The 27,942-nt window shown below is 34.6% G+C and overlaps 1 protein-coding gene across 2 annotated transcripts in view; it reads left to right on the top strand.

The window, feature by feature from the left end:
* The window catches only part of DPYD (dihydropyrimidine dehydrogenase), an 870,422-nt gene that overhangs the window by 37,890 nt on the left and 804,590 nt on the right, over positions 1 to 27,942 (top strand). For both annotated transcript variants that reach the window (XM_032155292.2, XM_032155293.2), the window contains exon 2: positions 8,934 to 9,044. In XM_032155292.2, the coding sequence (XP_032011183.1) occupies positions 8,934 to 9,044 (111 nt within the window). The remainder of the gene's footprint in view (positions 1 to 8,933; positions 9,045 to 27,942) is intronic.

Raw genomic sequence — 27,942 nt, forward strand, 5'->3', positions numbered from 1 at the left:
AAAATTTTAGTTCTCCACTGACCAGCCTTGGTTAGATTGTTACCTGAATAAGGCAACAAATACTCGTCAAAAGCATTAATCAATAGCTATTTCTGTTTTTCTGTTAGCTGAGAATATTTATTGATAAAAAATTGGCACCACAGTAGAATGTTATATTGAAATCAAAGTGTTTATGCCCAATTATGAAATAAATGAGAAAAACATGTTTATTATTATTATTTGTTTACTTGATGCATTGGAAAGTAGTAGATAACTTATAGAGAACTCAGAATAAGCCATTAAAGAAAAATGTAAGCATAATTTAAATAAGACAAAACTTAGTTTATCATCTTAAGCATGTAAGTACAAAATGTCAGCAACATGTGTATCATTTTAATGGCTCAGAATTATAGTAAGTAATTACCAGTATTGAATAGGAAAAATTTGTTTATAACTTCAAATGCAAAGGGTAAAGGAAGCTTAATGGTACACTATGTTTGGATAATTACTATTGTGATATAAAACAATACCACATGTTAAGAAAGAGGACATGTTGGTCAAGTAGCTTCCTGCAATTGGAATTCAAGCTCTTGAATAATACTGAAGCTCCAATGTTTTAGGCCTAAGATTTAGTGATTTTATTTGTGACATGAGGGCCTGTGATTGTAATCAATACAGGCTTCTCTTTTTTGCCCTCAGTGGTAATACAGAAAAACTCTCTTTAGATGTATAATTCTAGTTTGTATGTTTCCGCATTCCACTGCTTCACAGAATAGTGTTAACAGACCAAACAGTGACAATATATAACTCTTACTTGATTTCACTTATACTTGGCCCTGGATAATATTCTATCATTTCTTAAACTAGGTAAAATTAGTACAATTAAATTTTTTCTAATTTTGTTCTTCTGCGTCTGGAATAACCAGTATATCTTTATTGTGTTACTGAAAATGTTTGGTAAAGCCAAACAAGTCAAATTCTTTGATGAGAGAAAAATCTCCCTGTATAAGTAATGTACCCTGTATCTGAAAGGGTTAATGGGCTTCTTAAAGTGCTCAATTCATCCAGAGAGGGGACCCTGTGACCTGTTGGAACCTGGCTTTTGCCATTTCTTAGGAAAAATGCAATTTAGAACTCTCCTGTATTATCTGCCAGCTGCTTAGTTATTGATGATATTGACTTTTAGTTTTTTAAAGTCTTGCTTTGGAAAATTATTTTTAACAGCTCTGAACCACTCATGTCATGTATTTTTATTTTATATCACATTTCATTTGGGATATTATTAAGCCAAATCCTTGGTAACCATTTTTCCACAATCCAATTTATTTTTACCCAAGATCCATTGAATTCAACTCACTGCCTTTTTGCAAAAGGTTAACCCAATATTTCATGTTATGTTATGCTTTCTACTTATGCTATGTGAAAGAAAAGTAGCTGTGATAAGTAGCCAATAAATTACATTCAGAATGTTTATTCTCAAAAGTTATATTACTATGCTGACATAGATAAACATGATCATTTATCACAATATGGATTATGGAAATAAAAACTAAAATAAATGCAGCCATCTTTCTTGCATGTTACCTGGTTGGTTTGCTTTAAATGTTAGAATAACTACTTTAAAAAAATGTGTCTTTTTATTTCTCAGTTTGAATTAATGGATGAGATTAGTAATGGTTGAAAGCTGAATAGATAAGCAAACATTATATTCTGGAATAAGAAAATGTTTTCAATTTTTTTCTATAAGCATGAGATTACTTGGATCTTCTAATATTGGCTTTGTAAAATAGGTTGTGTTAGTATTATTTAATCATAAGGAATACACCACTTAAAATTAAAGCTTTATTGTCTATTTTTCTTCAAAAATACACAGATGTCTACCTTGAGAGACTGAAGAAATATGATTTCTGTAATATTTAGGAGTTACTAAAAATAAGCTTGTTACATTTATATTGAGCTAATAAAAGAAGTTTTAGTGGTATTTATTAGAGTGAATAAAGTATATGGCTAAATCAACTGAATGTAGAATTTAATAGGGTTTTATTTTTGTTAACAGCTTTATTGATATGCAGTTCACAGATCAACAATTAACCAATGTAAATTATAGAATTCAAAGTATTTTTTAGTGTATTCAGAGTTATGCCAATATAACCATCATCAGGTTTCTTTACTCCGAAAAGAAATCACATATCCTTTTTATAGTAACCATCTCATTTCTCCCTAATCCGCCAGCCTGAGCGACCACGGATATACTTTTTGTCTCTATAGATTTGCTTATTCTGGACATTTTATATAAATGGTATCAACAATATGTCATATTTGTAGCTGACATCTTTCACTTAGCATAATGTTTACAGTATTCATCATATTCTTGAATTTTCCAAATTTCTTTCTGTTACTGATATTTAATTCCATTTCATTGAAGAGGGAGAACTGTTTTGTATGATTTATTAAGTTAGTAGAGGCTTTTTTTCATCTGGCATACAATATATCCTAGAGAAGATTCCATATAGAGTTGAGAAGAATGTGTATTTTGCTCTTTTAGAGTGTTATATACATGTCTGTTAGGTCTTGTTGATTTATAGTTGTTGTTCAAGTCTTCTGTTTCCTTTTTGGTCTTCTGCCTAGTTGTTCTATCCACTGTTTAATGTGGAGTATTGAAGTCTTTAGTATTGTTTGAATGTTTGTTTCCTTTCAAATTTGTTTGTATTTTGGGCCTTGTTGTTAGGCACATATATGTTTATAATTGTTATATTTTCCTGGTAGATTGAGCCTTTATGATGATAAAATGTTCCTCTTTATTTCTAGTAAATTTTTTTGTTTCTTTAAAAGTTTGTTGTTCTGATATTAGTATGGACACTGCAGCTTTCATGCTGCTGCTATTTGCATGATATGTCATTTTCCATCTTTTACTTTCAACATATTTATGTCATTGAATTTAAAGTGTGTCTCCTAAAGACAGCACATAGTTGCATCTTGCTTTTTATCTAGTCTGACAGTGTACATTTATACTGTCTATTATAATTTCATAATTACCTATACTTTACTGTTGACCCTTGTTTTTTTCATGTGAATAGGAGGTTATGGTTACTTACTTTCTGCCTGAAGAACTTCCTTTAATTTTATTTTTTTCACTTTTTATTTTTATTTATTTATTTTGAGATGGAGTTTCACTCTTTTTGCCTAGGCTGGAGTGCAGTGGCATGATCTTGGCTCATTGTAACCTCCACCCCGGAGTTCAAGTGATTCTCCTGCCTCAGCCTCCTGAGTAGCTGGGATTACAGGCACCCACGACTGTGCCTGGCTAATTTTTGTATTTTTAGTAGAGTCAGGGTTTCACCATGTTGGCCAGGCTGGTCTTGAACTCCTGACCTTGGTGATCCACCTGGCTTGGGCTCCCAAAGTGTTGGGATTTCAGGCATGAGCCATCATGCCTGGCCGAGAACTTCCTTTAGTAATTCTTATAAGTCACATCTGCTAATAACAAATTCTCTTATTGTTTGTTTTTCTGGGAATGTCTTTATTTTACCTTTATTTTTTGAAAGATAGTTTTGTTGGGTATAGGAGTCATGGTTCACATTTTTTTTTCTTTTAGTACTTTGTATGTCTTATCCCACTTCTTTCTGGTCTCTCTGGTTGTTAATGAGAAATTCACTGTTAAACTTACTGAAATTATTTGTACATGATGAATTACTTTTCTTTTGTTACATTCAAGATTTTCTTTTTGGTATTGACTTTCAGCCCTTTTACTGATGTTCTTTGTGTGGATCTCTTTACGTTTAGCATACTTCACATTCATTGAGTTTACTGAAGGTATAGTTCAATATACCTTGTTATACTTTATAAAAAAATTAAATTGGGCAAATTTTAAGCCAGTATAACTTCTGTATTTTCTCCTGCTTTGTCTTTTCTTTTTCAGGTAATCCCATTACAGTATTTTGGTTTGCTCAGTGGTGTATCACATATCATTGAGGGTCTGTTAATTTTTCCTTATTCTTTTTCTCTTTGGTCTTCTGATTGTGTAATCTTTCTTGATCTGTCTTTAAGTTTGCTGATTCTTTCTCTGCTAGTTCAAATCTACTATTGAACTCTAGTGAATGTTTTATATCAGCTATTGTATTTTTCAAGACCAGAATGCCTGCTTGTTGTTTTTGTTAAAATAATTTAAATGATTTACATCTGTATATGGATATTCTGTACTCTCTAAGACATTGTCATCATACTTTCCTTGTAATGGCTGCTTTGAAGTGTGTATTAGTCAGTTCTCATGTTGCTGTAAAGAACTGCCTGAGACTGGGTAATTTATAAAGGAAAGTGGTTTAACTGACTCACAGTTGTGCATGTCTGGGGAGGCCTGAGGAAACTTACAATCACAGCAGAAGGGGAAGAAACACGTCCTCCTTCACATGACAGCAGGAAGAAGTGCTTAGCAAAGACGGAAAAGTCACTTATAAAACCATCATATATCGCAAGAATTCACTCACTATCATGAGAACAGCAGCATGGGGGTAACTGGCCCCATGATTCAATTATCGCCCACCGGGTCCCTCCCGTGACCACGTGGGGATTATGGGAACTACAATTCAAGATGAGATTTGGGTGGGGAAGCAGCTAAACCATATCAAAGTGTTAAATTTGACACATGGGCCCTCTTAATGGGAGTTTCTGTTGTCTGCTTTTTTTGTGTGTCTATATGGATCACACAGTTCTGTTTCTTTGCATGGCTCATACTTTTTTAAATTGAAGACTGAACATCTTACATAATGTAGCTACTCTTGCCGGACACTAACCCCCATCTAGAGGAGGGCAACTTGTTACTGGTGACTGGATATACTTTTTTTTTTTTTTTTTATGCAGAGTCTCACTTTGTCACCCAGGCTGGAGTAAAGTGGCATGGTCACAGCTCACTGCGTCTTTGACCTCCCAGGCTCAAGCGATCCTCCTGCTTCAGCCTTCTGAGTAGCTGAGACCACAGGCATATGCCACCATGCCCGGCTAATTTTTGTATTTTTTGTAGTGATGGGGATTCACTGTGTTGCCCAGGCTGGTCTTGAATTCCTCAAGCAATCCGCTTGCCTCAGCCTCCCAAAGTGCTGGCATTACAGACATGACCCATTATGCCTGGCCTGGATATACTTTTTAGGGATGTACATTTTCCTCCGTGTGAACCGCTGATGTCATTCTCACAGGGTGCAGGCTTGGGTATGTGCAGTCATTCTTGGGTGTCCATGGTTTTATCAGGTGTCTCTTTGCCTTTTTCTCTGATCTCTCTCTTAAGTTGTCTGCCTGTAGTAATGTCACACCCAGGTTTTAGTTCCAATGGCTTCTGGCTGATTTCTTTATTACTTTTGCTGTGGAATATGAATTGTTCCACAGTGTGATTCAGTTAAATTTGGGCCTTTTTTCAGTGGTAGTTTTTGAGGTGAGTCCTTGAGGTTTTTTGTAACTCCAAGAGAACTCATCTTATGTTTCCTTCCCTGGGTTTGCCTTATGAACTATCTGCCTTATGGTTTAGTTTTTTGTTTTCAGGAAGCTACCTCCCTCTTCTTAATTGTTTGACATGAACATTTTTATTGTTTATAAGAGTACTCTTAGGTTTGAACTTCCCTGCATACAGGTTCAAATAAAGTCAGTTTCTTTTGGGGGACTTCTCTGTTCTTATGGCTTATGTCTTCTGGGAAAAATTTCTGGGCCACCACTCCGGAGCTGAGGGTAGTGACAATGGCCCACTTCTCTCAGAGTTAAATCTCTGCTTTATGAGCAAGGTACTAGGTATAGGCAATAGCCTCTAGTCCTCTCAGCTTGCTATTCCTTGTGTGCAAACTCTACCCAGTAAGTGAGGTAAGTCAAGGATAATCAGGGCCCTGGTGTTATTGGCATGATATTCCTGAGGTAGAACCTTGGCTCTATGAGTGGGGGCTGGATGGAGTAACAGAACTCCTGACCTGTCAGCTGCACTTTAGTCTCAGCTGCACTCAGTTGCAGTTTTGTCTCTGTGTAGCATGGGGGAGAGAGAAAATGAGAAATGCTGGCATCTTACCCCTCTCTGGGAGATACCATAGCCCTCAACTGGTGGCTGGGGTAGAGCGAGCTCTGTGTTTTGAGCAATACCCATCTGAGGTAGAATGACTGTCACCTGGACTGAAGTGGTGTGGGTTATACTTCAAATGCCATAGACCTTCACTCCTCTTACCAGTTTTAGTAGATTTTCATGTATTATTGTTTCTTCATTTGCTGTTTGCCTTAAGGCAAATTTCCAGAGACTTTAAAGAGTTTTCATTTTTACTGTTTTTGCAGTTATATGTTTATTTTTATGGGAGTCAGTCTGCAGAGGTCCTTACTCTGCCATTCCAGAGGTGACCTCTTAATGGTCATGTTTACTGGCTTGCTCAAGACAGGGTTTGAAATTAATTTTTCATTGAGCTACTCAGGTGCAAATTGGTATTATTTAAAGATGTGGTTAAAAATGTTTCCTACCTTATATCTCAAAAAGTGACTTTTAAATATAGCCCTCATCTTTGGATCAGGTTCAATATAAGTCCCATACTCAGAAAAACAGAGTTCCAATTCAATTCTTTTTGCATATTAACTGTGAGATCTTAAGCAGGTTACTTAACCACCCTCAATTTATTTGCTCATCCTAAGTATTGAGATAGTAGTAGCTGTTTGTAAGTTAAATTACATAATGGATGTGAAAGCTTTTGAACTTTTAAACTCTAAAAACTTAAAACACAAAGGATTGTTATTACCACTTTAAATCAAACGCAGAATGAAATGAAGTGACTTTTTCTGATTTTATTCTTGTTGAAGAATACTAAGTATAACATTTATTTTAGAAAGTCATTTATGATTTTTAAATTCTTCATATTAGCATGTGATACTCTTATAAAATCAGCTAAGATATCACCTAGAAAATGATTACTTTAGATATGTTGATTGTGGAATTACATTAGTAGAGGTGGAAAATAACATTTTTAGCTTGTGTCTGTTATGAATAGTATAATAATTCTTTTATCTGTTCATTTATTGTGGTCTTTTTGATAGTTCTCTGTGGATCTCAATAAGAGTTCATTTTTATATGTGAAAATGGTGAACATGACCCAATAATTTTTAAAGAATCATGGAATCTAGATTTGGAAGGTGATCTTGGATTTGGTTGAATCTAGTAGGAATTGCATTCTCAGGTCCCCTGTCAAATTCTTACTTGGCCACTACATGAACAAATCATGGACAGAGGATTACTGTTGCACATAGCCTCTGGATTCCATTTTCACTACACTTCAATTTTTAGGGTGTTTGTAGTTTAGAAAACATGTTGTATCATGCATTTCATTTATTCTTTACTTCTGATTCAGGTGTTGCCCTATTTTGCATGTGAGGAAATCAAAGATCAAAAAGATCAATGGTTTACTCAAAGTTATAAGAGTACTAGGAATTAAAAATTAGAGTCATAATTTTTGAATCACTATTTTACAGGAATAAGCATATGCTACCTACCTGGTACTGTATATCATAAACTGAAAGATTTTTAAAAAGTCAGGAATCCCGCAACTCAAAACTTTCACAGTTTAGAAGGGAAGAAACTTCTTAAAGCAGCAGTTACTGTTTAGACTGGAATACTGTGGTAGAGATGTTTCAGTGATCTGGAACAGAAAAATGGATCTAGATTAGTTAGGGGTAACTTCACGGAAGAAGATGACTTTTGAAATGAACATCATTTAAAATGACTGCAGTAAGGTCAGCTGGAATGATTTCTAATACAATCTCAGCTGCCACTTTTTAATTTCTATCTGAATCCAAATCTTCCTCCATTAATTTCCACAGCCTTGGTTCTGTGTTAATACAAAACAAATTAAATTTCCCTCCCATGTGAAAATTCTTCACTTACTGAAATACACTGTATCTCTCCCAGATCTTTTCTCCACGCTTTTCTTCAGCTGTTACATCTAACTTTTCAACACATAATCATTATTGAAACATGGTAGGTAATGTTAATTTGGTTAAACAGAAGCATTTGCTGCTACCATGTTTTCCTCCTCTCTGGTGAAATAATAGTATGTTGTTCATTAATGATTATATTTATTTGTTTTCCGTGAAGTTTTTTTTCTGGTCAAGAATTGCTTCTGGCTAATTAGTAGAAAATACAATAGCAATTACTCGATTCATATTTTGCCCAGTATTAGTCTATTAATGTAAGCTGTTTGAGAGCCATGCAACATTTTAAACATATATTTTAGCTTTTTGTCAATGTATAATGATATACATTGATATAATGATGTCATTATATCAATGATAACATTATTCGATTTTTTTCTAAGACAAGTATATCTTCTCAGTTTTTCCATATAAATGTCCGTTGTATTAGGATTTTCCCATACTGAACTTTTTTTTTGGAAAACCAAATATAGGATTCCTCACTTGATTTTATTAAACACAATCTTGCAAATTTGGGGTCATTCCTCTGATTTACATGTAATCTTTTTTCTTTTTTTTTGTGATTCCTAAGTTTTCTTTCCTAGCTAACTCTTTCTTTAGGGGCCAGTAGGAGGAAATCCTAGATAAAGTTTGATTTCTAAAAATGCCACCAGACGTGGTGGCTCACGCCTGTAACCCCAGCACTTTGGGAGGTTGAGGCAGGTGGATCACTTGAACCCAGGAGTTCAAGACCAGCCTGGGCAACATGGCGACACCTCATCTCTACTAAAAATATAAAAATTAGCCAGGCATGGTAGCGTACGCCTGTAGTCCGAGCTACTCGGGAGACTAAGGTGGGAGGATCGCCTGAGCCTGGAAGGCAGAGGTTGCAGTGAGCTGAGATTGTACCACTGCACTCCAGCCTGGGTGACAAAGTGAGAGAGACCCTGTCTCAAAATAAATAAAAATAAAATAAAAATAAGTTTAAACAAATGCCAACATATTTCCATATATTTACACATTGTTTATGCTGTCTTTAGAGTATCCTGGCTTTAAATCCTCGAACACAAACTCATGCAACTCTGCGTTCCACTTCAGCCAAGAAATTAGACAAGAAACATTGGAAAAGAAATCCTGATAAGAACTGCTTTGTAAGTACCACTGATACACTATTTCATGCTGAAAATTATCTCACTCCACACATTGTAAGACAAGAGTTTACATACACTTAGAAATACAATTAGGTATTAAAGTACAGCTGTGATTTAAAAAATATTTTAAATATTTAATATTTGAATAAATTCGAAAGTGTATTTTAAATTACACTGCTTTAAAAAATCTCCTGAAATACAAATTATATACAGGTTGAGTAACCCAAATCTGAAAATTCAAAATACCCAAATCTGAAACAAATCTGGTGTCAAGCATTTTTGATAAGGGATATGCAACCTGTAAATTTAGTTTGGTGCCAAAACTTCTTTTTTCAAAATCTTTAAAATTTGTCTTAAAATTGTTTTGCCTAATGACACAATGATACAGAAGAGTTTTCATATTAAAGATATAGTCTAAATGAATAAAGTTATAGATACACTGGTATCTGTGGACTTTAAAAATACACCCTCACAGAATAAATGAACATTAGATGTTCTATGAACACCTAATATTTCCAGGTGAGGTGTAGGAGCAAAACAGCATTTCTCTGAGATTATTGCTAGAACTTTGTTTAACTGTATATAGGAGATGATTATAGAGCCGGAACTGTGATACCATAGATGGGATGTAAGTACAACCTTAAAGGCGATGTTAGAAATTCTATCTTAAGGTTATATACATTTTTAAATTTTGAAAGAAATGTCTTTTTACCTGATTTCCCCAAATTACCCCAAATTAATATTCCCAAATTAATGAGTGAGACAGTAGTATTAGCTTAACATTAGCTCTGTTGGAACTTTGTATATACTTTCTTATAGAATGTATGATTTTAGTTGATGTACTTCTTTCCTCCTTCTTACGTTATGAACTCTTTGAGGATGGGAATTGAGGGTGTGTGCTCATGTGTGCTTGTATTTATCTAATTTTTAGTTTTTCTATCACCAGCCACTGGGCAAATTTTTTTGAATGAAAAAAGAAATAGAAACAGAGAAACAATGTTATGTGAAAAGATCCCATAGTCACTTAATTACAGACATGGATTTTGAATTCAGTTTTTCTTGGTGCAGTTTTGGGAGCTTTGTTTTCTATCATGATGCTTCTAGTAGAGGTCTCTAAAAGGAAACCAGTGTGATTCAGATTGTTCAAGGAATAGGCCACTTACAAGCCATGACCCAGTTTAATGATAAGAACAATTGAATAACACTGAAAAAAGAATCATAGAATTTTAAACTTAGAAAGCCCTTAAAGACTATTGAGCCTAAATCTCTAATTTTTAAAGGTCTGAGAACTATGATCAAGAGACACTATGTGACTTCCCTAATGTCTTGCATTTATAAGTTTTCAAAGTATTTATGCTCAGGACTTTATTTTGAAATGGAGACTTTCTTTATTTCGATTGCTGTTGTTGTTATTTTATGGAAATTAGCATTTGTATCTTATAATGTGATACTATAAATTGAGTTTATTTTATCATTTTAAAAATAATGACCAAGGTGCAGTGAGGTCCGCTTTCTCCGTCAAATATATATTGACCCAAATATTTATAAAAGCAGTTTGACAATATATTTGACAATATTCATTTGGACCTGTGATGCTATACCTAGGGATGCTGTTTATGCTTACGGATGCTATAAGAAGATACCACAGACTAGGTGGCTTAAACAACAGGGACATATTTTCTCACAGTTCTGGAGGTTAGGTGTCCCAGATCAAGGTGATTTCTTCCAAGACCTCTATCCTTGGCTTGTAGATGGTGTCTTCTCCCTGAATTTTTCACTTTGGGTTTGCTTGTGTCCAAATAAGGACATCGGCTATATTAGATTAGGACATACCCTAATAAACTCATTTTAACTTAATTACCTCTTTAAAGACTCTCTCTCCAAATACAGCTACATTTTGAGATAGTGGGAGTTAGGACTTCAACATAAGATTTTTGGGGAAATATAGTTCAGTTCATAACAATACTTTTAAATTATCAAACACTTACACCAGTAATTTATTTTCTAATAACATATCTGAAGGAAAGAATTAGGAATATAGGTAAAGAATTAAGCACAAAGAGGATTATCTGAGGCATTATTTACTCAGTGGAGACAAACGTAGGGGAAATCCCACTGAATTCCAACCAGTGGGTCATGGTTAAGCAAATTAGAGTAAATTAATTCAGTGGTATATTGTGCAGTTTTTAAGATGTTTTTGAAATAATAATCTGGATAAATTCTATCTGCAATACATGGAAAGAGGATTTAACATCACTGTATTCAATAGTGATTGTGTACACTTACACATAACCATACTTATATATATATATGCACAAAAGAACAAAAAAAGGAAATATTAATATTCATTATATTTTTTGGCACTTTTGTATATTTCAGTTCTTCTATAATGAGTATTAGTAGAAAAATAAAATGAAAGCTTTAGATCTATGTTAAAATGGTGATCTCAGTTTATAAGATCAGATTTATTGCACTGATGTCTATTAGTTTGAAGACTGTCTGTGACATTCATGAATTTCTCAGAGCAGTGAGGTTTATTCCCAAAAGTGAAATATGAAGCTAGGGTTGAAAGTTATTCTCAATGTGGTTAAATAATGCTACTCCTTACCTATTTGTTATTATCCTCTTCATGCTGGCATAAATAATTGAATGAAAGTGTCACCAAAACATATGGTTTGTTTTTCAATTCATAAAGACCCAAGTAGGATGCTGGAACTTTTATCCCCACTAGCTAGCCGGTAACCAGTAACTGATGAGATATGAAAAAGTTTTCTTCTTACCTCAGTGACATCTTCTTCTTGTTTTTCTTCACTTCTTTGTTGATTATTTCTCCTCTCACCCCTAGATATTTCAGTGCTCAGAGCTCAAACTCTCTTTCTTTCTTTTAAAATAGTCACTACATTGGTTATCTCGTTATCTCCTTACTGTTAATACTATCTTTAGATTGAAGATTCCTTTATATTTCTAGCCTGCATTACTCTCAATCTATATATTGATATATATACGTATATCTCTCTATATATATAGATATCTGTCTATATATAGGCTATATGTTTCTTATGTTCACTTACCCAAAACAGAGTTATAACTGGACTCAACAATTAGAGAAGTTTTTCCTTGAGGCATTATATAGTCCTCTCTTACTATCTACCTTCTTCCTTTTTTCTATTTCTTTGGTGCTCAAAGCATCTTATTTCAGGCACTGTATTGAATGCTACTCAGAGGTGAATAAAATCTAGCAAAATAAGTAGTCTAAAATCGTTTATTAAAATAAATACAAATTTTGTTTAATAAGTAAATCATAGGCTTCTTAGAAAATAAGCATCTGTTTGACCTGTAAAAGTGCCTTAAGAATGGCAGTTCTGAAATTATTGCCCAGGAATATCTTCACTTGGTAGTTTAATACTCTTCTAGTACTAATTGGAAATTCTGACTTCAGTAGGGGATTTAAACTGGCAAACATGTTTATACTGGTTAATGAAGCACGAAGCAGTTATTTCCAGTATATTTTAAGCAGGTGTTCTGTAACTGCTGTTTATTTTTGCCATTTTTGAAAATGTTGAACTATCCTAATTACATAAATATTTTGCACTCATTTTTCCTGAGCAATTTTTGAAGACCAGAAAATATTAAAAATAAGAAAACTTATGCTAGGTGAAAATTAAAAGGAAAGGCAGTTAAAGACAGCCAATTAGCCAATTATTAGACATGTTTTTAAGAATTGTAGCAAATTTGTTCTAAATGCATGACATATACAAGGTGCTTACCATAAAAAAATACAATGAGAATAAGCTATAATGTATATTAAGAATTTGCAATGCTTTTTGTGAAGTAATTTATTTAAGCTTCAGAAGCACCCTGTCAGGTATATATTATATTTTATCATCCATTCATAGATGAGGGAACTGAGGCACATGGAAGCATAAGAAACCTATTCACAGTTCCACAACTGAATGGTGGAACTAGAGAATGAACCCATGCAATTGCCAGAGAGCTCTTTTAGTAGAATTGTTTTGAATAAGGAAATAAAAGAAAATCATTGACTTATTTTCCTTGTAGACAATGAAAATAACTAAATAATATATGGGTTTTGATAATTTTTTTTTCTTGCATGAGCTTCACAATCTCAGTCACTCGTTTGTTTCACATTTATTATCTGTGCCACGTGCCACATTGAAATTCATGTGACATAGGCCTTGCCAAGAAGTTCTCACATTGTTTTGAAGAAGACTGAAATACCGATAAATAATAATAATACTCTTTTGAAGGAAGAACAGTTAAGGAGTTTTAATGATCAGTGTGAGTTGATCATATTTGCCTTTAGGTGAATCAGTCTAGCTTTCAGTGTGGACGATGGATTTAATGAAAAGATGGGAGGCAAGGTCTCTGGGACTGGGTTTAGAAAGCTGGAAGACAAATGATGAAGACTAGGAGGGAGGATGAGCTTGAATTGATTTAGGAGATAAAACACATATGATTTGGGAGTTGACTTTATGTGTATGTTTACTTGTTTATAGCATAAGTTGAGGGTAAATACTAAACTCACTTTTGGGTTATTTGAGGTCTTGTGCCTGTGGATCACTGCAAAAGCTGAAGATTAATAAGGGGTCTGGGATGGAGATAAAGAATTTTCGAATCATCAGGATATATGTAAATAAATAAAAGCCTAGGGGAGAGTTACCCAGGAAGAGTGTGTAAAGTGGGAAGAGGGTGCAGGTTAGACCTTTGGGATTAGAGCAGAAATTAGAGTGAGGCAAGTGAGGCACTGGCCTGAGGTGCAAAATATAAGGGGCTAACAAAGACTCAGTAATCTAGAAAAACAATAATAATAATATATATAGGCACACACCTTTTTCCTTTTGCCTCAGGCTCCAGTGTGGCTCAGCATGGCACTGAACATAGCACGGAAAAGGCAGACAGAGATGAGAATTTAGCTATAAGCACTATGAGAGGTGAGATGAGAACCACAAGAGCATAGTGGGGGACTTCCATGGAAGAAGGATAAGTTAATATGTTTTTCTAATAATATATTATTTCTTATGTTCCAAATACGTTTAATTTATATACTTTTGGAAATTATACTTAAGATTTGTCTTGTCTGCTGGCACCATTTTTCCTTCTCAAGTTTACATGGCTATTAAGAGATGAAATCCACTTAGTTAACTACAACTAGCTGTCAGTCTCATTCACGTTTTCATAGATAGCCAGCTACTAGGATCTGTTAAATTTGATGGAGAATATATGTCCCTCCATTGACATATCAAATTCACAATATGAATTTTTATTTTTAAGCTCCAAAGAAAATAAACTTTTCACCAGATACCCAGTAAGAAAGCAATACCTGTTCTACCCTTGCCTCTTGTTATATGGTATTTGAAAATACTTTCTCAAGCATGAGCTTGCTTTTTTGATTGTTGACAATTATTTTCTTCCAAAAATAGACAGTAGTTGAGTTTCTGAAATAAAAAAAAAAAAACAGATTCTTTGAAACTAAATACCTCTTTCAGTGTGTGAAAAATGCAGTGTTTGTGTAGAGCATGCAGATATCCAACTAGAAACTCAGGCATGCAGGTTGCATGACCTCTTTTATTTTCTTGTAACTGAACTTAATGCTACTGTTAAGTATCTGCGAGAGTGGAAACCTGTGTGTCACTTGTAGTATTCATTTTTCCCTGCTTGTGCCCCTTAGCTGATACCTAAGTTTTATGAGGGTTGGTGGCAAGTGTGGGCTGTGAGGTAAGCCCAGCTGATTTTTCATGCCATCTTCCCACTGGTCACCATCATGGGGACTTTGGAGTCATCTTTCATTTTCATTCATTAGAACCCTTTCTATCCCTTGCTTCTCTACTACTTTGAAGCCATTCTTGAAAAAATGACAGTCATTCTGATGTTCCACTCAACACTGGGGCTCAGAGAAGTTCATGGTTCAATCTACTCTCCCAGGGCTTCATTTGTCCATGAGTCACAGATTCTCCATCTTTCATTTACCCACACCTGGTATTTGTCAGCCCTCTGAGAATAGCCTAAGGAGCTGGGCATTGATCCTCTTTCTCCAAGATCTGCCAATATCTCTGGACCTTCACTTTGCTTTTGGTCCTCATTTTGTCTCTCTGTCCATTAAATGTTTATATAGACTGGGTGGGAAGGATGGGAGTGGAGGAAAAAAGTTACTTTTAACTTATCACCCATTTCCTTCTAAATCCACTGTCAATCACTGAAGTCCTTTCAATTTTTCTGAAAACGTGACTTCTAAAATTCTAAGCCCAAAAGAAACACCCTTTGTTTCTCTGCTTTCTGTAGTTATATTATTTCCTTCAAGAAATGAAAACCCAGTGGTCTCTCTGCCTAATAGGTATACATTTCTAGGTGGAATGGGAAGGGATGGTAGCAAAACTACAACCACCCCATAAAGACTGATTTTGAATTTGAATTTATCACGATTGATGATCATCTCCTGCCCTCTTCCAGCAAGTTCTCAAATGAAGACTGTTGGAGTGGGGAGAGATGGCAGAGTAAGTTCCTATTTGGGATGGGAAAGATTATAGAAAGGTAGGTGAGGGCAGGCAATGCCAGAGGAACCCCATGTTGGGAAGCTGGGACATTACTAGCATGATCCTAAAACTGAGTGCCAACTTAAATGTAGTGCCACAGTGCCTCACTTACTTCACCCTGTTACTGGCCCAAAGGGCTTCCACTGTCCTGAAGGTACCAGCCAGCCTCAGGACCCAGTAGTGTCTCCACAGGTGTTTAAACTTCAGTAGCAACTGCAAAACCGCAGTAGCAACCCAGATGGATTTGGATGTCCAGGTTGAGTCAGAAGTACTTGCCGGGTCACTCTGTGGGATTTCCTGGTCATTACATTAACTTCTGAATTGCACTACCAGTCATGACACATTATTGAGTGTTTTGAAACACTTGATAATGGTATGATTTTACTGTTAATAATATATTACTAAATATATTATTATTTTCCTATCCCCAAATTAATTTAACTCAAAATCGGTAGACACTTGAATAAAGAGATCAGTTTGCCTGTGACATCTTGATTTGAGAAAAACCCTGTATTCAACTAGTTCTGCAAGTAAATTATGTAAACATAAATGGCATACATACATTTTAAAAACAATTTTCCTGTGGCATTTGTTGAGAACATTGCAATGAATTAGAAAAATAAAACTTTACTTTGAAGTAAGTATATTTTAAGTGATCATTACTGGGCAATAGCTTTCTTATTTCTAACAAATGTTAGATATTATTAATGTGTAAAGTTAATAATTCTGCGTGTATGTGTTAGGAAAATTAAAGAAAATAACACTTTAAAGAAAATGCGAGCTTAAAATTTCAGCAGAGGGAAAAAATTAGAGAGGGAAAAATATACTGTGGAATGTGACTACCTAGAAATCCCTTCAGAGTATAAAGCTCATTTACACATACTGTAGACCTTGTAATTTTGAAGTTGAGGTGGAGTCTTTCATTGTATGAATTCTGACATACAACTAGTATTTATTTTAAAATAATAACTGACTCCTTATGCAAAGGCATTTTGGGTAGAAAGTTTAGAGTATAGTTGTAGATTTCAAGATGGGAACAGTGGAAAATCTCAATTATGCCTCTCTTGATAGCTACATTCACTCCATAGTTTTAATGCCCATCTATGTGTTTATTAACAGCCAAATGAATATCTCCATCCAAGATCCTGTCTGTATCCAGATGCTTCTTAAGATAGTTCCACCTAGATATTGTATTGGTTTCTGACTATTACTATGTCAAAAACCGAATTATTCATGCCTATTCCTGCCCGGCTTTTCTTTTGCTATGTTGGTAGCAAAAATAATCACTTTGTCATCTAGGCAAGAAAACTCGGGGCAATTCTTGACACTAAAAAAGCTATTATCAACAACACTGTATTATAACTAACATAGAATAAAAGAAGATTCATATAACATACATTCATTTAATATTTTATGCCATTTGATTTTCATTTCTGTATGGAACAATGAATCAGTATGTCATTGTGGAACTTGCCATATTTGCCATGGTTGGTCAATTCTCTGATGCATATTTTATCACAGTTTCACATCTCTGGAATTAAGATTCATTTTATAGTTAATCTGATAAGAAAGTTTGTATCAGTTTAATTAGCAGTTTTTTGTTGTTGTTAGTATATAAAAATAACATCTTAAAAATATGTGTTGTCTTTGGCACTATAAAATAAAGCATGTACGGAGAGAAGGCAGAAAATATTTTGACTGAAGCAAATGTTCTCCAGTTTTTATTAATGTTGTTGGTAGATGTGATAGCTTTCCATAGCACTGGAAATTCATGAAAAGGAAACTCACTGAAAATAAAAACATAGGTATATGGACAATGGTCCTAGTAACTGCAAGATTGCAGTTCAACTTAGTTTAGGATAATTTTGTCTTGTATTTCCAGAATAAAAAGCAATTCCTCTGAGTGTCTGAATCACATCATTTTTAAGGATTCTCAAATATATTATTTTCCTATCCCAAATTAATTTAACTGAAAATTGGTAGACATTTGTATAGAGAGATCAATTTGCTTATGGCATCTTGATTTGAGAAAAACCATGTATGCACCTAGTTCTGCAAGTAAATTATGTGAACATAAGTGGCATAAATGTTCATGATCTGTAAAATATTTGTAGTTCTCCTTCCTTATGAATGTATGATATATTTAATGTACACAAACCATTTTTGAGTATCTGATACAAATGCCTAATTTAGATTATATGATTCAGTTTCTCATATATTCTTTCCATCTCTGTGCTGAGAAGCAAATACATTTCACTTATTTTTTTCTGAAGTTCTATGATTTAGGGAGTGCATCTAACAAAGGATTTAGCTGTGTGACACAGTACCATTCTCTGTAATAGTATCTCAAATAATAGTGGTGATAATGGTGATGATGAAGACAATGAGGATGGTGGATAGTGAACCAGGCTGTTTATAATACTAAATTAGTTGATGAACAACTCTATGAAGCAAATATTACTTCATGCATTTACTCCTTATACTCCCTTTCCTGCTTTATTTTTCTTCATAGAACATATTGCCATCTAACATACTATTTTTCATATTGTACTTGTTTGGTTGTTTAGTTATTTTCTCCCCATGAGAATGTAAGGTCTATGAAGACCTATTTTGTTCACAACTGTATCTTCAGCTCCTGAAATAGTGCCAGACATGCAGTAAGTATGCAATAAATAATAATTAATTGAATATTTACTGAAATCTCAGTGTGTGTTAAACACTGCTTTTAGTGCTGAGAGTACAACTGTGTACTTTATTCTTCCAGAACTTATATTCTGGTGGATGAGAATTATTACTGTTATTTTGTTAATTATTATGATTATAATCCTCTTTTTATTAATGGGAAATATGAAGCTTGGTGAAGATAATTGCTCAATCTACACGTATATAAAAATGTATTTTGATATTCTTTTGAAGAATTTTTATATAGTAAGTTTTATCTACTAACATACACCTAGATTTCTATAAGAATACAAAGTATACCCTGAAACAGCAAGTAAAATATGAAGCTATTGATTGGTTTCCATTGTTTATATATATATATATGTGAAGTATGAACTCTGAGTATCATCTCCTGAATATTTTTGGGCATTAATTCAATTGCTGGAAATAAGTTACCTTCCGGAGTAATGAACCCACTTAAAGAATTAATTTATTGCATCACACTTTTCAGTATTTCTATAACACCACTACATATAAATTATTTCACTTTGAGACTTATATAGTATAAATATTTGAATCTAAATTGTACATATTTATTAATTACTAAATATTAATGGAAGATCTAACATGTTCCAGCCACTGTGATAAGTGATGGGAAAGGGACAAAACGGTTTTTGCCCAGACAGCTAAGTGGGCATTTGCACAGGTGTTAACCTCATTTCACAATCAAGTTTTGTCAGTACAGCCTTCCATGGGAGTTACACCTGAAGTACCATAGCCTGGTCTCAGAATTCAAGGTTGGCCTCCCTGAGGAACCAGAATTTAAACTGAAAATAAAGATGAAGGAGGGAAGGAAGGAAGGAAAAAGAGGAATTTCAAGAGAGTAGAAAACTTGTATCTGAAAGTCCGAAGATGGGGGAGCATACTGATTGAAGTTAAGGGATTGAAACAGTTTCAGTACTGCATGGCTAAAGTCATACACCGGGGCATATAGAAAAGTACCAAGAGATGATGCTGAGGACCTCTCCACAGAGTAGTGACAATGATGATGATGACAAATATTTTTTTCTCGAAAAGTTCTATAGTCTGGTTATTTCATTGAGAAGTGCATGTTATATGTTAAAAAGTCACATTCTTTGTTTGTGATATGCTGTAATTTAGAGTTTTGATATATATTAGTATCCCTCTTTAAAAGTATGTGTTTTCCTAGTGCTTCATTCCACACATGGACTAGTATTGTCAGAGATTTATTTTCCAGGCAAAAATATGTAATAAGATGGTAATTGACTAAAAGGAAGAAAAGTGTTAACTCTTAATTTCCTGAGGCTGTTACAAAAATGCTTTGCTTTAATTATTTATTTCAGACTGATTGCAACTTTCTCCACATCCATGTGACACACAAATTAAACTCGTTTGTAATTGTCAGCCATCAGCCTTGTTACTTTTATTTTGTCCGTCACTGGTTTGAAATTTTAATAATGGTTAAGCAGGGTGCTCTTTATTTTTTTAAAACAACTTTATGGTTAATGGAATATAGTTATCTACTCAGGGTTTAAACTGATCTGGAAAAAACTTTCCCCTAAGTAAGGTATATTTCAATTAGCTTTATTTGCAAAAGAAGGAAAATTTTCCCTTCACAGCTTCCTTATCTTTGAGGTTGGATGTTTATGAGGGAAGACAGTGGAACCTAAAGAGTTCAGTTGTCAGTAGAGAGTTTGGTTAAGAGAGTAAGTGCTAGAGATAATCTGCTTAGCTCCAATTATTCGTTTTGCCATTTACTAGACTATGACCTTGAGTAAATTTCTAATTCCATTACTGTCTCCATTTCCTCATCTCTAAATGAAGAGAATAATATCTACCTGATAGAGTAAATGAGTCAATGTTCATAGTATTCTTAAAATCGTGGTTGGTATATATATATATATATGTATATATATATTACCTTATATAAGTGTTATTGCTTATCATTATCAGCATTTATAAGGGGAATGCTCCGAGGTTTCTGTTACTACATATGGAAGCCCATCATGATAGTGGATAGAGAACAATGTATATGGAAAAACCATGGAGAAGTACTGAGCAGCAAGATACTGAGGATGGTAATGAAGACAGAATATTTCCTCTATTGCCCAGAAATTTCCTAGTAGCATATTTCTACAGAAACAGAAAGAAGAGAGAGAGAAACAGCCACAAAATTTTTTTGAACACTGTCTTATATGTGCATATGGATGGATTCTTTTTCTGTGATTTTTTTTTTTTTTTTTTGCCTGTATTTCTCCCTTCTCCAAAAAGCCTCAACATGATGCCTTGGTCTTGGAGAGTTTTTATCATAGGATAGAGGTTTGTATTGTCGTGAGGAATTCCACTCTGGCCAAAGCTCTTTTGTGTGAGCTCCTGCAGGGCTCCTGACTGCTAACCTGAAATGTGTTCCCTCTCTTAGAATGGCCCTGGAGTTAAATATTTATTCTCCGTGTCTGACAAGGAAATTTCTCTTGGGAGAAGAAGTTGTTCTTATAGACTACGTATTAGTCCAAGAATATTGAGAAGGGATCCAAAAGATCTGGAACCAAATAGATTGAATTTGTTTACACAAAAATTCTTTGCATAATCATAAATATTAAACTGGAATTGTATGATGTATTATAGGTCAATAAGTAGTATATAATAAAGCAGATGTGTGTTAAGAATATTTCTATAAAAACAAAACATGTATATTTTAAAAGATATTAATGAAGCATATTACTGTATTTGCAAATAAGAAATATCTTTGCATATGGGAAAATACAGTGCTCTGAACAAAAGAAATCAGCAAAATTGTCTTTAGAGTCTAATGGTATATTTTACCTTTGCAAAACATTTATTTGGTGCTCATAGCAAATAAATATGTGAGTTTTGCTGTTTTCCCGAATGGGCATACAATGGCAGCTGTCTTTCTAATCGTTCCCCTATTCAAACACTAATCGGTGGAACCCACGTAGAATGCTAGACGCCTGAATAGGTAGACAATGGCAGCAGCGTTTTTAATCACAGTCCCATTCATGCACTAATCGGAGTGATGATTAAAGGACATTAGAGGGAGCACTTTGACATCTGATCCTTTGAACTGACGTCTGTGCAGGCTGCACTCCATAGAGCTCACTTGGCTAAACTGATTTCCTTAAATAAAGTACTGTGATTTCCAGTGTAGGAAATATTACATTAGAGCCTATTGAAATGATTAGGAATTGAGGAGCTTTTTTTTAGGTGGGAATGTGGTGTATGCTGTATACTCACAAAAGTGAGATCATTAATATTGCATGTACTACTTTGAATATCAGGGACCATGGAGAAATAGCATGAGAAACACCTTCCTGCAGTCATGCACTTAAAATGAATATGAACAAAAATGTGGAACTCTGCTGTCATAGCTCTCCATTATTGAATTTTATGAATTTTGAAATATTTGTATTTTTATATAACACGATAAAGATCCTAACTGCATTTCGTATTTTTGTTTTCATTAAGCCAGGATATTTTTAATGTTACCTATCTTGAAGTTGCTTTAATTACAAAAAAAATGTGTTATACCCTATTTGCATGGTCATGCTTTGATTCCTTAGTCGTTAGTGAGACAGAATGGAATATTTTATTTTCTCTTTTCTTTCAAATTTCTAATATCTATTTAGATTTTACTAACCTGTTCCCCAGAATATTTCATGTGATTTATCCTAAAAATGTTAATATCTATTCAGCATTTGCAAATTGAATCAGTAGTTAAAATTCCAACATCAATATTTGAATATGGAGCTCCAAATATCAGTAACTGTATATACTACATTTATGTGTAATGTATGTAGGGGAAGAAAAAGCTTTTCCTTTAACCTCTTATGTTCAGTGGCTGGGGCATGTGAATTAAACTGACAAAAGACAGATTAACAGGAGAACATGCATACACATTTTATTTGATGTTCATATTTTAATTTATATGTGCACAAGGCCTTCACGTGCAAGAAATGAAGACAGAAAGAAGCAGTTAAACCCAGGGGCTTACATACCATTTTAATAAAGGGAGATAAATCGTGCAGAAGTGATAACACAAAGCAAAAGGGGTTTGGGACTCTAGGGGTGATAAATTGTGGGAAGATAAATATATGAGGGATACTAATGGAAGATAAGGGCTATTTTAGCAAGGTTTGTTTGTGCAAATCCATCTTGGTGCCAACTTTCTGTATCCAGTGATAAGGATTTTTCTCCTCCTGGTATGGAAGAAGGGAGGGGAACACCTTCACAAAAGGAAATTTATGTCTGCTTTTAGGCAGATAGGGAGAGAGCAAAGAGCACAGAGCTCTTTCTGCAGTTTGTTGTTTCTTAAGTGCTTTCAGCTCAAAATGGTCTTTATGCCAAGGTGGCATATTTTGGGGTGACATTCTGACCCCCTCATGTACAGCCTCTTTGGATTGTTTCCTTTGTTTATTATATTTCTTATTTATAGGATTCTTTCCTAGAAGATAGGAATATTTATCACAAATTCTGGATACATTTGACTGTGATGTATACTTCTGAAGGTACCTGCCACACAAATCCACAAGTTTATTGGCATAGACCCTCGAAGCTTTCTTTGTACCACCTAACTCTGGCCCTCATTCTGGCCACTTGAATCTGATGGAGAGAACTGACCGAGGCTAGGGAAATCAGGTTCTCTCCTAGATATCTAGGACAAGAGATCCTTTTTCATTCTGGGCTGTTTGAGCAGGAAAAAAATGAAAGCTTTGTGCTGCAGGGTGGCCATTTTCCACTTGCAACTTGTACTGAAAATCATAAAAGGCCAGGCTGAGGAGAGAGAAGATAGAGGCAGTCATAGAAAAAGAAGCTGCGCAGGTTTCTCATGGCTTTGTGTAGGGAGAGTTTTGCAACTTCGTGTTTTGTGAGATACTCTTGGATAGACTCTTTTTATTGGCTTAAACTATGTAAATCATGTTTGAGATATAGACAACCAAAAAATCCTAAGGAGCACAGTGCTATATGTCAAGTCTTAATGACCTAGATAGAGGTGTTTTATTTTTATAGAATACGTTAAAATTACGATTAAGTTGTGCGAGGCAGTAGGGTATAATATAATCAGCTCTGGCTCAGAGACACGTGCCCAAACTGAAATCTTCTCTACATTTACTAACTTGACCTTGGGTGTGATTCTTCACCTTAACTAGCTAGCTCTAGTTTCTTTCACTGTTAAATAGAAATATTGATAATTATGGAAATCTAACTACATTATTTTGAGAGTTAAATGAACTAAGGAATTTTAAAAGGGTATAATACAAAGTTTAGCACATGGTAAATGCTCACTAAGTAGTACTTTTTATTATTAATATTTTAGTTTTACCTAAATATTGGTAATGACTTCTGGTTCAGATGATTAGTCATTTAGCTTGGATTTCTTCGAATAATATTTTATCTTTTAGTAAGAAATTACAGATATTATTTGAAGTCTTTTGTGATAGTTCTTGTTATCAAGAGAGTATCTTGTTATTAAGAGTGTATGTGAGAACCCTTCCTTTATGGCCTAGTCTGACTCCATTTGTCAAGATATTTAATGCCCTTGACTCCATTTAGATTCTGACAACTTTTACACTTTTTGTTTCTCTTCTTCAATTGTTTTCTTCAAAGATTTATAGTTTTCATGATGTAAATAGTTTAACTCCTTGGATACATTTATTCTTAATTATATATTTTTTAGCTACTTGTAAATGGGATTGTTTTCTTGATTTCTTTTTTTTTGGATGGTTTATTGTTAATGTATAGATATGTTACTGAATTTAGTATGTTGATTTTGTATCTTGTAAATTTACAGGATTTGTTTATTAGTTTGAACTGATTTTTGGTGTTGGCTTTCGGGTTTTCTATACATAAGACCATGTCACCTGCAAACACACAATTTAACCTTTTCCTTTACGTTTTGGATGCCTTTTATTTCTTTCTCTTGCCTGATTGCTCTGGCTAAGACTTTCAGTACTATGTAAAATAGAAATGGTAAAAGTGGGTATCCTTGTCTTGTTCCTGATCTGAGAGGAAAAGCTTTCAGCTCTTCACCATTGAATATGATGTTAGTTGTGAGCTTGTGATACATGGCTTTTATTGTGTTGACATACATTTTTTCTACACCTAATGTTTACAGTGTTTTTATAATGAAAGGATATTCAGTTTTGTCCAATGTTTTTTTCTGCATCAATTGAGATGATCCTATGGTTTTTGTCCTTTATTCTGTTAATGTGGTGTATCACACTTACTGATTTGTGTGTGTTGAACCATCCTTGCATCCTGGGGGTAAATAATGCTTGATTATGGTGAATGATCCTTTTAATGTGCTGTTGAGTTTGGTTTGTTAGTGTTTTGCTGAGTAGTTAATTTTGCTTTTTCATTTACCTAGAGGCTTCTACAACTCATTCCTTCATTTCAAAGCAGTTTTCTTCTCGTGTCAACAGTGGCATAACCCACAATTATTCATATGGTTCTTCCTTTTTTGAGTACATAAGACAGAAGATGTAGAGGAGTGTTCACTGCAGACTGAACGGTTGGTTATGAGAACTGAGGTCCAGAGTTAGGACAGAGTTTAGAACTACGTGAGCTCTTAATACCAATATCAGACTGACAGAAGCAGGCACTTGTTTAATAAATTTATTGTGTTTATGTTTGAGATATGGAGGTTCTCCAAAGTGACCCTCTGTTGTCCATGTCTAATGATGCTATTGAACTCTAATATTCTCCTATCTGGTGTCTCTGCCTCTCCCCTTGTCCTCAGACATAAAAAAATATGCAACTGTATTGTTATTTTGAAACCTAAAATAGATTATGTTTTCCATTGTCTTCCTATGTCACTCAGAATAAAACCTGTTCCTAATATAGCCTACAAGCCCCTATCCTCATCTCCTGCTGCTTGTTTTCCCAGTCTCCTAGTCACTGTCTTCTGGCTTCCTTGATTTTTCATGAACACTTCCTGCAGCCTTCTGCCTCAAGGCATTTGCACTACCTTTACTTTATGCTTGTTTTATATACATACTGCACTTCCTTACTTTGATCATATGCTGGCTAAGTGTGAATTTTCCTAACACGCAACATGATATGTAACATTCGTCATCCAGCATTCCTTATTACTCCTAACCACATTTTATTTATTACTCCTGACTACATTTTATTTTCTCTACAGAATTTATTATCATCTCTATCTTTACTGTTTTGCCTAATTCCTCTTTCCGTCTCTAGGGTTCAAGTTTCCTGAGAGCAGTAGCTCAGTCAGTTTTGTTCACAACAGTAACTTCAGGGTCTACAATACCTGGCACCTCGTGGCTACTTAAATGAATGAAACAAAGATGCCAGAGACTAAACTATGCCACTATCTCAAATCTAATCAATGATATAAAAAATATAGTCACACAATATAAAAATTGAAGTTCACATTTAAAGTTTGGCTTTTCAAATTCATTTGCTTCTTTAAACACATCCATCAGTATCTGCTGTCATACCTCTACTCATTAACAGAATGCCAGTAAAGAAGCTCTCTTGTGGAAGCCATACTTAGCCACCATGTGAGTAATTGCTCTGCACGAGCCCTCATGGGGCATCTCTCAACTGAACCGAAAGTCTTCCACTTCAAAGTCTATGGCAAGGTGGTTAGGAGAGTGAATGGAAAATAAAGGTTTATTTTAGATATACTTTTGGAATTAGTTTTTGAGGATTTATCCCAATGCTAAGTAAGGAAGTTATCTGTCTGTGGCCATGTAATTGCATGCATTTCCATCTCTTCTATTATCAAATTAGAGAAAACCTCACAATGTAGTAAACTCTTCTTAATTCAAAGATAATTTGAGTTACCAGAGGGTAGGGAATTGTGTCTTAGTCTTCTTTGCTTTACCTATGTGTATAAAACCACTTATAGCTCAATAGTTTAATGAATAAATGAAAAAGTAGAAGTTGTCTTGTATATATTAATTTTGAATGTAGGCCAGTGTTGATATTTTCAATTCATTTAGGTACTTGTTTGTATTAGGCTTCTTTTAAAAGCCTAGGGTTTTAGGCAGAGACATTTAGGGCATAGTTCCATCAGAATTGCTGTTGCTCAGAGTCTTCATGGTCTGCCCATACAGTTCTGCCAATTACATATTCATAGTATAATTGGCATATAATTGTTATTGATCTTTATGCTCATTTGAGATCTACCTCTTATACTGTTAAACACACACATTTACTGTTATTTTTAGAAAAAAATTTACTGCCTATATATTGTGAAAAGAATGGAACTATGTGGTTAATCCGAGGGTGAAGGAGGATGGCTTGAAGGAACAGAACAAGATGGAATAAGAAAATGTAGATGGAAAGTCTATGGTAGCTTTTCCATCACATAAATGAATGAATACCCAGTATTGAATAAATCATGGATTTTAGGTCTTAACATTCCATATTCTTTTAAATAAATTATTTTCAAATATCCCCAGAGATATTTCCATATTTTCAGAAATATTATCTTAGAACAACCACAAGCACAGAGTATATAGAAACTTGAGAACACCTGTGGTGAGAAAAATTAAATGCGTCTCATGTGGTTCAGTCAACAAGCTTACTCTGCTTGTTAGAGCTGTTTATTTTAAATTTCCTTTAAAATCCAAATAATAGGCAGACAAGTCTTTACCTGACCAACTTGTTGTGTAGGTTGTCTTATACTGTTTGATTCTCAAACCCCCTGGTGAAAACGTCCCAAAGCCTGTGGAAGAAGCAGACATATACAAGGCAGTAGACATTTTTTCCCTCTACTTCTGCAGCAATATTTCCTCCTCCACAAACACATAGCCTAGGTTTGTTACTTCAAAAAAATCAGTGAAAGTATGTTATTACAACTAGAAGCATTCACAGATATAACCAGCTAAATAAATCCCTTACCCTCACCTAGAATCAGGCTTCAAAAACACTATCCATTCTCTAGAAACGCCAGGCTCTCATGTCTTACTCTTAAACCCACCATAGTGTGGCTTTCACATCCTCTGCTCTGGTGAAACTGCTGTTATGAAGGTTCCAAATGACCTCTTTGTTACTATTAATAAATCCTGCGAACATATTTCCAGGTGTTTCCTTATCAGAACTTCGTATAATTTGGCACTGTGGATACCCTCCTTCTCGAAGTATTTTTCTTCTTAGAACAGCTTCTCGAGTCACCATCCTCACTATTCAGTATTCCTTCTGCCCATCTCTTCCTTGGCCTCAGTTTTTGTCTAACATCTGTCTTAAGCTTTCTCTTATCAAGATTTATCTACAGAGGTGGTGGGGGGGGAGAGAGAGAGAGAGAGAGAAAAGAGAGAGAAGCCTACCGGACTTCTTTCAGATGTAACTTTATTTCTTCCAAATTAGTTCCACTCCTTAGTGGCCCTGAGTCATCTCTTTGACTCAGGCCTGAAAACAATCACCGTTCAAATATGTTTACTGAATCCAATCTTGACCTTCAGGCTTCAACTAAGATTTCATACCTTCTGGAAAATGAATCTTTCCCAGGCCCCCAGCCCCCTGAGCCTCCCTCTAATATAGCCCGCTCTGTCCCCTTCTGCTTTTCTTTCTCCTTTTTTCTTTCAATTAAGCGATCTCTGTTGAGGGCTTATTAAGTGCCTAGCACTGCCTTAGCATTTGGAAAACAACAAAATGGACCAAAAGTTTTGCTTCATGGGACT

This window comes from Hylobates moloch, unplaced genomic scaffold, assembly GCF_009828535.3.
Source record: "Hylobates moloch isolate HMO894 unplaced genomic scaffold, HMol_V3 SCAFFOLD_5, whole genome shotgun sequence".
Lineage (NCBI taxonomy): Eukaryota > Metazoa > Chordata > Mammalia > Primates > Hylobatidae > Hylobates > Hylobates moloch.